Raw genomic sequence first — 12,851 nt, forward strand, 5'->3', positions numbered from 1 at the left:
AGTTTGAACAAAAGCAACCATTAGTATAGTAAAACGTCTGTCTCATTTCTGCCTCCTCCGGAAGCATGTCTAACCGTGGTTGGAGACTCACATCTCCTGAATGGTTCAGTTTATCTGAGGCATTGAAGAGGGGGTTGATTTCATTGTCACTGTTAGACCTGGCATCTTTGGCATGGTTTCCCTTGTCTTTTTGCCTCTGCCTCCTGTATTTTTGACGCTGTGCTGGATTTCATTTTTGCTGGTTTAGATGCTTTGGGCACTTTGCCACTGCTGATCAGTGTCAAAGTGCAAGTGCTCCCTGTGTAAATTGTGATTGTAATTGGTTCTCCATGATTGACGTATTTGTATCACCAAGAAGTCCCTCGCAAAGTGCACTAAGTGTGCATGGGCTGGTGATACAAATGCTACTAGTGGGCCTGCAGCACTGATTGTGCCACCCACGTGAGTAGCCCTAAAAATGTGTCTCAGGCCTGCCACCACAGTGCCTGTGTGCAGTCTGTGAACTGCCATGTCCACCTGCTCAGTGTCCCCACTGACCTGGCCTAACCCTTCCCTTTTTGTGCACATTGGTCACCCCTATGGAAGGCCCAATGTACCCCCCTGGGCCGGGTGCAGTGTATGTGAAAGGTAGAGCATGTACTAGTGCAGGTAACATGCTCAGGTAGTGAATGACAGCCATTTTCGTTTTTCAATATTGTAAGGCTCCCATGCCCATAGGCTACAATGGGAATGCTGGCTACAGGGGCTACCAGCATATCTTCCCATAGGAGAAAGGTAGGACATAAAAGTCTGGTATCCCTGAACTCAGAATTTAATAACACATCCTTTAGAAAAGGTGGTTTTTAAATCCTGTGTTTGAGAACAGCACTTTTCGAAAGTGGCTGTTCTCTTGGCTGATCGTTCTGTGTGCTTTGGCCTGCTTGTGAATTGACTGTCTGGTTTGAGAGAGACAGGGTCTGGGGAGCCCCCAGGAGGCTGGATGAGTCAGTCCTAGGCTAAATGATTTCATTTGCATCTTGAGTGGTGGGAGGGGATAGCACCTGGGCCTGAATAGGGCTGTGCCAGCCTTTCACAATGCTGGCTCCACCTCCTGTTGGGCGGCTGACGACCCTGCCCCTCTCTATGAAATGAAAGAAGAAGCCTGGTTCAGACCGGGCTCAGAACCCTTCTGCACAAAGGGAACAAAGACTTTTAGGGGTATAAGTACAGGATCCCAGACTACAGAATATTAGACCATCCTGGAATCAAGAAGGAACCTCTGCCAAGGAGAAAGCTAGAACACTGAAGAAGGACGACTGTCCTGCTGTTGCTTTGCTGGACTGACCTGCAGTTGCTTTGCTGCCAAGGAGAGGGAAAGGACTTTGCTGTGTGCTGTGTCCCCTTGCTTGAAGGAATCTCCAAGGGTCTGAAGAAGAACTGGCTCCCTGTTAAGAAGTCCCAGGAACAAAAGGACTTTACCCCCAGCTTCCCTGAACTCTGCTGAGAGAGCTTTGTCCTTCCTAGAGTGCTTGTGCCAGTTGTGGTGACTCTGGAAGTTGTACCTGTGTTGGGAAGCTGGAAACCAAGATTTTAAAGACTTTCTGTAAGTTTTAACGCATCACTCGCCTGCGGAGCGCATCCCCGTCAGTGTGAGGAAATTCCCACCGCCGCAAAGGAAGAGTTCTTCGCAGCACCTGTTGCAGCTGCCAGAGTCGTCACATCCTTTGCTTGCGAGACGCACCAGTCCGGTGCGGGAAGATTACCATTGCTGCGAGTATCGTCGCAGAGCCTGTCGTCACTGGGTGAGATCGTCGTACCGCTTCCTTGCAGACTGCATCACGTCGCTGCGAGAGTCGTCGCAGAGCCATCGCATCGAGGCCCCGCGAGAGGAGAAGATTGATACTGAGCCGCGCATCGTCGCCGCACCGGAGATCGTCGCCGCCCCGAAGATCGTCTTATCATACCTTTTGCAAGCCACTTCCAACGAAACCTGTGCACCAGAATCCACACAAGATATCGCATCCCTCCCATACAGACTGGAGTCAACGCAACACGCATGCTGCGTCCAGCGGGGTTGTCGCATCGCTTGCCCAGGGTCTCAGGAGTGACGCATCGCTTGCTTTTCAACGCTACAGCTTTCACTGGGAACTTTTGTCACATCTAAAGGTACTGTTGGTAAAACATGACACAACTGTGGATTATTTTAACGCAACCTTAAGAACTCATTTGAAACCATATTCTTGAACTGTGTATGTTGGATTTTTGTTGTTTTGGTCTTGTGAAGTTTAGATTAAATACCTTTATTTTTCTAAACTGTGTTGGAGTCAGTTTGTGGTGTTTTCACTATGTTACTGTGAGTGTTGGTACAAATACTTTACACATTGCCTTTGATAAGCCTGACTGCTCGTGCCAAGCTACCAAGGGGGTGAGCAGGGGTTATCTAAATAGTGTATCCTCCTTACCCTGACTAGAAGCAAGGGTCCCTATTTGGACAGTTGTACCTACCTCTGCCAACTAGAGACCCCCAGATTTAACAGTCGGGAATGATCCATTTCACTTATTTGTCATTCTTATTGTATCTTGTCTTTCTCCATTCTCACATTAGTGCACATTTGCTTGGGAAAGGGAATGTGCTAGTTGCTCTCATACTTGGTTTGTGCACAAATCTGTCACATTTTAGTTAGTTTAAACTAGCTCACCAAATGTAACTATACCCGGGAATTGGCATATGGTATAGGGACACACTATACCCTGCGAGAGTGAGTACCTTTGTGTCCAAAAAAACCCTTTTTCTTTGCCGACAGCGACTGCTTGAATACACCTTCTGTCCAATTCTGCATCAACTTAGGAATAACTTTGTTTCTGGGTGTCATTGAGCACACCCGTCAGTAAGCAGCTGGTGTAACCCCCTCAGTGAGATATGGGGTGTTAGTGTAACTGCACCTTATCCAGGAACTATGTTACATGCATGCATGGCTGATTAAAAGCGCCACCCTCAGTCCAGCCACTTCCTAGTGCAAATTGGGGGTATTCTTTATTTCACTTGCATTGGATTGTACTCTTTTATTTCAGCTATTTTATGGATATCATTATCAAGTATATGCTGTAGTATTTGATTGGATGGAGTGGTTTATAAGGAGTACCATATCGGCCAGAAAAAAATAATTAGGTTTGAAATACTTTTGTCATTTATTTACACAATTGTATCTTGAGCTGTCGCCATCGTTTTGGCAAAGAATTCCTGTTTGGTAGTGTAAAGCCATGCTTCTCCACAGTCTGCCCATGGACACAAGCAGGGTTTGCTCTTTCACATGGTGAGACCGGGTTAATGATGTGGTGTGTCTTTGTGTATGGATTTCCATTGTGTATGGTGTTGTGCAGGTGGAAAGACTGCTCCTTCACACTGTGTAATCTAATTCAGGGTGTGTTTTTCTATATTATCGAAGAAGTTTTTCTAATCTAGTGCATGATTTATTTATTTATTTATTTGTATTTGAAAGGTTTTATATAGCGCTGCCTAGACCCGGAGGTATCAGAGCGCTTTACATGAGTATCAGACCATAGTTACAGGTTACATCGTTACAAAGGTTACACAGTTATTAGAGCATAGTTACATAGTTACATGTTAGGTTGAGACAAGCAATAAGGACAATATGCGTAAGGGGAAAAGCAGGCAACGTGAGAGATTCTTTGGAGAGGTGATAGGAGCAGGGGAAGTAGACAGCGAATGAAGGAGGGAAAGAGGAGGGGGGTGAGAGACACTGCATGAACGAAGAGGGGTAGGGTGACGGGGGCATAAACCGGTAGACGAGAAACAGCAGCGTCCAAAGTCCAGTAAGCTGTGATCCCAGGGGAAGTGGTTTCATTCCCCCAACTCCATTGCAAGAGGCTCCCTTTATGCAATGGACTCTCTCAGGGGGGTCTCTGAGACTCCAAGGCCTACCTACTGGATCCTTCCCCAAAAAGGGGAGAGGGAGTGCTTTGGCAAGTGGTGCCATACCATTCCTCTACTCTGAGTGGCTCCCTTGGCACTGTGGACTCTCTCAGAGGGATCACTGAGACTCCAGAGTATAAGTAATTGGATCTTTCCCCAACAAGGAGAGAAGGAGTGCTTAGTTAAAAGGCACAAGGAACTGGGGGCTAGGCGGCGTAGCAGGCAAGGGGAGAGATTAAGGGGAGGGGGGATGGGGCATAGGAAGTAGACAAAGAATGAAAGAGGGAAAGCGGTAGGAGAGGGATTTTGCTATACCTCTTACAAATTTTTCCTGAGCTCAAGATGTCACCTGCACTGAACAGGTCAGTTCGTTTTCAACCCCAAGCAAGTCTGTTCCTTCATTTCATTCTGTCAATAGTTAAGAAGAGTCGATATCCGTACTCCTCTGTGACACAAGAGGTACTATATTCTTGGGTTCTCAGAATCATGTTTTCAGAGAAGGAGGTGGGGGAGGCCCTAAGAAGCACTTGAAGTTTTCTTAGAGTTGGGGGTGAAGGAAGGTTAAAATAGAATTAACAGAAGCTTCAAAAAGCACACTCGTGAGTTGAAAAAGATGGGATTTCTGTTGTTGTCTGAAGGATTTGAGATATGATTTGGTTCTAATGACAACTGGAAGACAATTTGAGAAAGCAATAGCTTCTCCCACGAAGGACTGATTTAGAGCAGGGCACTTTTAAGTCCCTGTACTTCCAGGTACAGATAACTGTTGGTTCAGGGTCCCCTGTCCACCTGAAATAATGAACAAGTAATATAACAGTGTGTTGAGTTGCTGGCCTTTATAAACAAGGCAGTCAAACTTGATTTTTATTTTTACCTGCCAAAATAATTACTAAGGGTTTGGAGAATGTGGTCAAACTTTCTTGATGAGAATATGAGTCTGGCTATGGGATGGCATGTGATTTTGACTGAGGAAAGTGAAGACTGCTGAACTGACAGAATTAATTTCCAAACTCTAAATGGGAGATGGCGAAGGCATAAGCCGAGGTTTCAGTGTGTCACAGGAAAGCAGATGCTAGATTTTGTTTCAGAGTAAAGGTTAAAATATTTGGTTTTCAGACATTCAGCTGGTGTGCGGTATCAATGACAGAGATGAGTCCAAAGTCAAACCTAAGATTGTCACTGTTGGAAAGAGGAATGGAGAGAAGGCCTAATTTAAGTTTCTCAAGAAGTGCTTGATCCAATCTGTTTTGTGTTTGGTTGCTGCAAGGAGCAACTTTGTTATCTGAAGGCTGAGCATCAGTTAATTATTATCCAACCATATTTGGAGTTTGGCGGGACTGAAATGTAGAGTGATAATATCGTTTAGGGAGGATGTTTACAGGTAAAGTTGTTAGTCAACGGCATATTGGTGTAAAGAAACTTACAATCCCTTAAATAGTGAATTTGGCATTTTAAGGCACATGCTGAAGAGACTCGGTAGCATAATGGTAAATATCAGGTGTCATCATGGCTACCTAAGATGTGGCTCCCAATGTTCACTATTTCTGACTGGTTCTTTAAAACTAAAGACCTAAACCAACTTGGGACTTGACCACATATACTCATGCGGTGTTCAAAGGTTGGAAATTAGTCTTTCATGACCAGATGTTATCAAATGCTGCTGGCAGAATGAGTAAAACAATAAAACAGAATTTGCTTTTATACACAAATCATTGAACACAATAAGATTTTAAGGGTGGCCATTCAAATCCTGGAGCCAGATCGGCTTGGTGGTCAGTTTGAAGCAGCTCCTTTTTGATGTTCATAATGAGTTGGTTGGATACACGTTTCTGTGACTTTTCCAAGTGAATTCATGATTTAAATTCTTCTCTAATCAATAAAAAAAATGAGTTCTTGATTGTTTTTTGTGATATGTGGGTCATTTGAGCAGTTTTCAGAAGATCCGAGAAGATCCCTTGGGTAAAAGACACATTGAGTAGAAGCACCAACAAGGAAGACAGCAAATAGTTAGATGTTCAATTGTAGTTAGTTCAAAAATTAAATGGTAGGTTTGAGCTGCTTCATGGTCAAGACTAGATCAACTGCATTGATAGAGAGAAAAGCCATCTAATTATTTATGTGAGGAGAACTTCCGCTTGTAGATGAGATTGGGAAAAGTTTGTCCTCTAAAAATAATTTTGCCTGTAAATATGAACATTATGTCACATTTGCAAGTTGATCAATATGAAAAGGACTTTGACTGCTTATATGCTACCTTAAGTCTAGGTGTATTATTAAAATAAATAACACTACTGCAACTTGATTTTAGTATTGATTGTATTCAACTGTCTTAAAAAGCATTCTTGTTTCTTGCCTTTTTACAGACAACATTTGTTTATTTCATGATTAACCTGCTGTGGATAGGGGCAACATTCTTCCTTCAGCTGATTGGCCCCTCAATACATATTACTTTGCCGAAGATGTATACAAATGGCACTATTTCCATGACTGAACATCTGTCTGTGGAGCCCATTGGATTTATGTTCCTGTTGTCCTTTGCTTTCTTATTGCTACTACAGTTCCTGGCACTTCTGTATCACAGGTGAGCATATGATCTTTAGTTCTAAGAAGGCTCGTATGAGGGATAGCAGAAGTATGATGATGTACCCTTGAACATCACATTTTGAACCTTTGCCCCAAATATAACAATTGAGAGACTGCTATTTGCTGCTGTAGGGCTGGAGAAGGTACATACACCTAGATCTGTACTTAACTTCTACTGCATCCGTTGTCTTCATGAACCCTGGGCCCTGGGTTAGAAAGGGCAGTGTGGTGGTACCAAAGGGCAAGCCAAGGTTAGCAGCGGGTACCCACTAACTACGCCAATAAAATGCAAAATAATATATGTGAAACCCTAAAATGTGCAGCATTCTTTCTGTGATAAAGGAGTGGGGCAAAGGCAGCATTTGTTCTTCAGAAAGTCTTGAAGGGCTCCTCTTAGCATTATTGCCTACATTAATTAAGTTCACTTGTTTGTTCACCTCAGTAAAATATCTTCACATGAAAGCACAAGTGATACACGAGTGCCTCAAATGGAGAGCATACTTTTAGCCAATCAATCAGAGCTGGTGGGTCAAATGTTTAAGGTGATGTCACGAAGGGAAATGACGATGTGGCATGGAATTTGAATTTTCACCGTAACTGAGAGAGAGAGAGAGAGAGAGAGAGAGAGAGAGATGTACTTGTGTACTCATTTTTGTTTTTAATTGATCCAACTTGAGAAGCAATAGGGCATATGGCGGGTATAGAAACCATGCCTTGAGAAGTGAATGAACTAATGGAGAGTTTGTAAAATAGTGGATAGGGCTAACTAGCAAGCTTCCCCTTTTCCAGATACATGTGCTGAAGATATGTGAAGCTTGTCACATCCAAAAAGAACACAAGCTAACACGTCAATAGTAATAAAACGCGATTATATATTTTTACTATTTGTCAATGTGACAAAATGTTGCTTTTACTTTTCAGGGTTTATACCTTCATACATTTTGTAGCCTTTCGAGGGACAATTGGAAAGAGAAGCACTCAGGTGAGCACTTGTTTTAAAATGTTCTTTTACAGACCTTCATGTGCGACATATGTATTAACAAGCAAAATCTGATTCCGCTTTTATATTTCCATCTTAAAACGACAATCAGGCCCTAATTTCAATAGCTAATATATTGGATAAATGTGTGGTAAGTGGGTTACCCTAAATTTATCACAAATGCCTGACAAAAGTTTTCTTCGATTATCGTATTTATCAAGCACACAAATAAATGCAAAAATATTTAAGCAAAAGGTCAGGGCAAACATATATGGAATTAGTGGCACAGGAAAACGTATCAACGCAATTAAATCCCTTAAACTGCGGCTTGAACTGGAGGTGGGAAGAATTGCATGGGTGGTGAAAGAGAAAAGATATCTGGAAACCAAATGCTTTTCATAAATAAACAGACACATTAAGTCGTGATGGACTTCCTTCTGCCACTGTGGTGGGGGACTTAACGGCCACCACCCTGACAGTCAGTAGTCTGTCCTCTTTATCGATGGCCCCCAGGGCAGTAGTCATCTCTTGAAAGGAACTGCCAGAACGTTCAGAAGACAGAAGTCAGTTGTTTTGCTGGCTGATCACTGAACCTTTAAAAAAATGTTTTTCCCAAAAACACATTTCTAAAGACCCTCACAGCTATGATTTTTCTAGTGGTGATGGACATAAAAAAAATCTGACTGTCCACACTAAATCAAATAGACAGTGTGATGGCATTACTCAAAGAGCGTCTACTCTGTTGGGCCATCAGTGGTAGCTTTCTGTTGATAGACCCAAACGGGGCTCCACCAGTGGTAAGCTGATGGTCCACCCATCTCTAAATGAGGCAATGAACTGTGAGTTTGATGGATAGGGTACTCTGTGGCATTTTCAATGGAGTAACCTGTCTGTCAAACTTTAAAATCACCCCTTAATCTTAAAATGGGAAACTTTGCATATATACAGGGCTTTAGGAGAAATGGTACAGTTGTACTATATTCTTGGGAGAAATGGGACTCTCATGCACCTTAGATGGTGTATTTACTTTCTTGAGCCCACCTAAAGATAATTAGCCAGTCTTCCTCATACAATTCACTGACTCCAGGATGCCCCTGAAAACACCGGACTTCCCATCTGTAGTATCCTGCATATTATATTGTACGGTGTTTTAACAGCCCTGCTCTGCCAGTGCCTGTGCTCTGTCTCATTGGAATGTTGGAGTCTGATGATGCCTCGGAATGTTGGGACTGAGAGAGGCAGAGCGACAGTTGGTCATGGGCTGAGCAGCTGACAGGCAGCTCCTGGTGGGGTTCTAATCTACCACATATCTACATGATGTCCTGTACCTTGCTTCATGAAATAAATCATCTTGAAATACTACCTTCTTGAGTGGACCCTCTTCACTACATATTTTGGCCACGAGGATGGCGAAGAGCCTACACTTACAAGCGGATCTAAGGTACCTGGTGAACACAGGTGAACTTGGAGATGGCGCAGCTAACAGAAACTACAGTGGGAAGAAGAGGTATCCACAAGAAGGTAATAACTGCAAGGGAAAAACGCGTTTCCTATAGAGTAAAATGAAGGCAACTGCAAAGAAGGAAAGAAAAGAAGACTTCAAGAAACAAGTAAGCATGAAGCACTACGCCTTTAAGCCCCACCAGTGTCCTCACCACTGGACAGCCCTAGCCCAGGCGTGTTGTGCTCATCCTTGTTACTCATTTTGGACTTTGGCGGTACATCCACAGCTTGTGCCTACCAGCACACCAACCTCACAGGTGAAATGTTCATCTTTGTCACGCTGGTGCATTCCCTGACACTTAGTCTACGAACCTGTGGAACTACAACTACAATGCAGCTTGTAATGAAGTCATGTTGCTGCCTACGCTGTGTGGTCTTGTGCGCATCTACAATACATACATTTCACCATGATTTCAAAACTAGCGGTAGGAAGATGTTGCTTTACAGTATGCTTTCGTCTACATAGAGCTGTGTGATCCTGAGCACATGCTGCCAATGCTGCGTGACCTTGTGCTCATCCACTTTACTTATTTTTGGACTTTGGAATAATGAGTACTGCTTATGCCATCAAACCCATCTATTTACTGCCTTTACATTAATTTGGGTATTGGATGTGCATCCCCTGCTAGAGACACTTCATGACCCTGAGTCTACCATTCCTGTCAGCATCTTTGGAATTTTGCGCTCTTTCATCATTTTCTCTCACAGCTGTGCTTCATAATGAAAATTTTTCATTTCATCACGCTGTACAAGTTCTGGCTGGTGACTCTAGTATTTCTATTTTCGTGTGCATTCAGGTCTCCATTGTACTTTTACACACCAGCCCTGCCATTCTCCACATAATTGATTTGCCTTACTGGAATTGTAGCAGTTATGACAGTTATTTCAGTTGGCCTCCTGCGCGCGTTGTTCTCCTCATCTTTTTTGCCGCGCGGACTTCATCGACGAGGAGTTCACTCTATGACGTATGGCTATGGGATTCTGCCTTTGATGCTGCATTACGTCTGCCTGCAGCAACGTGCTGTGAGCCTTCCGGCGGTGCGCCCTGGATGTGCTGTCATTTTTTTTTTCTTTCAAAGAACTTTAGGTGGAATTTACATGGGGCTCTAGCAGTTTGCAGTTAAGCCATGGTTCGGGAAAAATAGCGGCGCAGACAATTTTTGCTAAACCTCTTGGCTTCACTTCGAGGCATCAAATAATGGCTTTTGGAATGCAACTACTTCCGTGTGGTTTCGTGTGCCAAAAGTAAGAATTTGACTTTTAGCTGTTTTCCTTTTCGAAATCGCTAATTGTACGTGGGGACTTTTCTAATAGTGCGCTTGGTTCAAGACCTATGTTATTACTCTGGCATATTCAAGGAGCAGTAAAAAGCCATTTGAACACACGGTTACATTCTATTATGCTCGTGATTTTGAGCTCATAGACTGGCAGATTCCTTTTGCAACTCGGACTTCTTTTACGAGTTTACATTCTGCAATTCTATTTATTTCAAATTTATCTTCCTGCCTATGAGCCTTTCACATTACAATGTTTACTGTTTTTTTTAAACCTCCTCAAGTCTGGGTAACATATGTACTCCAGTTAGTGTCACAGGACGATGGTGACACACACACACACCTATTTCAAAAAATAAAAATAAAAATAAATTGGTTAGTGAAATATAACAGCACATTATCTTACATTGAAAGATCCTTGTCCTTTTAATGGTCGATCATGAATGTGTATATTGCAATGATTTTAATTAATTGTGCAAATAAAATTTTACTGATTTACTGCTTGTAGTGTCCTGCTAGGACACAGTCTAGTTGTTTATATGTAACCCTACACTAAACACCCACCCACCACAGACGTCACTGGGTCAGGTGACGCTGTTAATAAAAGACCCTGAGCGCACGTGCTCGAGGCCAGATCTGCTATCCCTAACTGGTGTCCGTGTGTCATGATTCCTTACACCATGTGGGCCTAGGGCCCAACACCACATTGGCGACGAGGTCGGTAGTGACGCCCACGCGTGCCGCTACCCTCAACATGAAGGAAAAAGGGGAAGAGAACTGCCCGCCTGCAGGGCACCCCCTGTAGCAGGGCGCAGCGCGCCGAGAAGCCGGTGGGCACGTCGGAGCCCCACAGCCTGCAGCGACCGTGAGGCCCACCGCATCAGCCTTCAAGGACGAGCCGACCGGAGCCTACCCGCGTCGGCCGCCACCATCCTGCGCCACCAGGAAAGAGCGGACCGCCCAGTGCCCACCTGCGACGGCCGCGAAGCAGTGACCCCACCGGAGAGGTGGACCAGCCGGGCGGAGCCCACCCGCCACGACCGCGACGGAGCATCTGGCCCGCCGGCCGAAGGTGAGCTCCAGGGGCGAAGTGCCCGCCATGAACTATGCCAATAAGCTAAGCAGGACCAGCGGAGCTCACCCGTGGCCTGCCCGAGTCGTCCCCTGCCCCCGCCGCGTGTGAGTGGAAGCGGCGGGGCACATAGACTAGAGACTGCGTGGGGAAGTGCGGCCGGACCCGCACCCAACATAAACAACGAGGGGGAGGGAGCGGAGTAGCTAACCGCCTCCCGACCCCCCTCGCAACATGGTCCGGACAGTTAGCGGGCCATCGGAGCCCACCCGCGGCCCGCCGGCAGCCCCCCAGCAAAGACTGCAGAGCCAGCGGAGCCTACCCGCGGCCTGCGACATCCATGGCAGGTCTCCGCCGCGCAGCGTGTGCAAGGAGAAGCTGCTGCGGCGGGAGACCGAAAATCAGAGCCTGCAGGGCCGGACAATCGCCAGCGTTGAAATCAGCAGAGCCGGCGGAGCCCACCCGCAGCCTGCCTCAAGCGCCCCCGCCCAGGAAAGAGTGACGGGAGCGATGCGCTCCCCCGCCGGAGGTTAGCATCAAACAGCCCCACCCCCCGCGAGGACTGCCGAGGGCAAGGGGGGGGATTAACTGAAGAGGTGAGCGCCCGCAGCGTGAGGCGAGCTGCTGGGCGCCCAAACAATCAAAGCGGAGCCCACCCGCAGTATCGTAAAGCCCCCTCACCCCACGAAAAAAAAAAAAGTACAAGCACTTACCGGGAGGACAAGAGGTGACCACCTGCTCCGGACACCCATGATCAGCAGCTGGCTCCAGTCCCTGTGAAGGCCCGAGGGAAGCAGGTCCTGCATGAAAGAAACCCGGGAAGAAAGTCTACCGGTCCAGAAGGCTGCTGCTGGATTGAAGTCTCCGCAACACTGCCACCTAGTGGCCAACGAGAGATACCGCGCCCAGCAGCATAGAGAAACAGTGCAACGGAGGCAATAACAGATAGACACAAGGACAGTACCCACAATGGACCCTTGACACCCCTCCAGAGAGCACAGCGCGTACAGCCAAATCTGAAGAGCGAGCAAAGCAAAAGTGCACCTGCGTCAAGAGAAATAAAACAAGCCTTGGGCCAACCACCTACAGACTGCAACCTACAACAAGCCCGCAGCAACACAGTGCCCGCAGAGTGCAGCCCCATAAGCCGAAGGACTCCCGGTGAGACAGAAACAAGCATTGGCCAAAGCAAGTGCCATCTCAACAAGTGGCGCAAAATCACATCTCCGTCTGCCAGTGGTGCTGCCGCCACCCCCGAAATCAGAAGGAACTCCACACAACAGCACAGCATTGCGCTGCAACACACAAGGAGTGAAGGAACTCCACGCACCAGACAGCACCAGTGCAAGCCTGCAACAACACAATGGGAGACTGAGCAAACCGTGTACATAAACACTGCCACGCCCGAATGACGCCACGTCAACATGCAACCTCCTGAACACATCAGGAGACCACGCAGAAACGCACCAGAAGCACATAACCGCGCCAGAACCTTCAGGAACGCGCCAGAAGCACAGAACCGCACCA

General features: G+C 46.0%; 1 protein-coding gene across 1 annotated transcript in view; it reads left to right on the forward strand.

Annotated features, from left to right (window-relative positions):
• The window catches only part of LOC144762615 (chitin synthase chs-2-like), a 693,194-nt gene that overhangs the window by 652,846 nt on the left and 27,497 nt on the right, over positions 1-12,851 (forward strand). The window contains exons 17-18 of the mRNA XM_078647842.1: positions 6,277-6,494; positions 7,418-7,478. Of these exons, the coding sequence (XP_078503968.1) occupies positions 6,277-6,494; positions 7,418-7,478 (279 nt within the window). The remainder of the gene's footprint in view (positions 1-6,276; positions 6,495-7,417; positions 7,479-12,851) is intronic.

This window comes from Lissotriton helveticus, chromosome 6 (genome assembly GCF_964261635.1).
Source record: "Lissotriton helveticus chromosome 6, aLisHel1.1, whole genome shotgun sequence".
In the NCBI taxonomy this organism is placed as follows: Eukaryota; Metazoa; Chordata; class Amphibia; order Caudata; family Salamandridae; genus Lissotriton; species Lissotriton helveticus.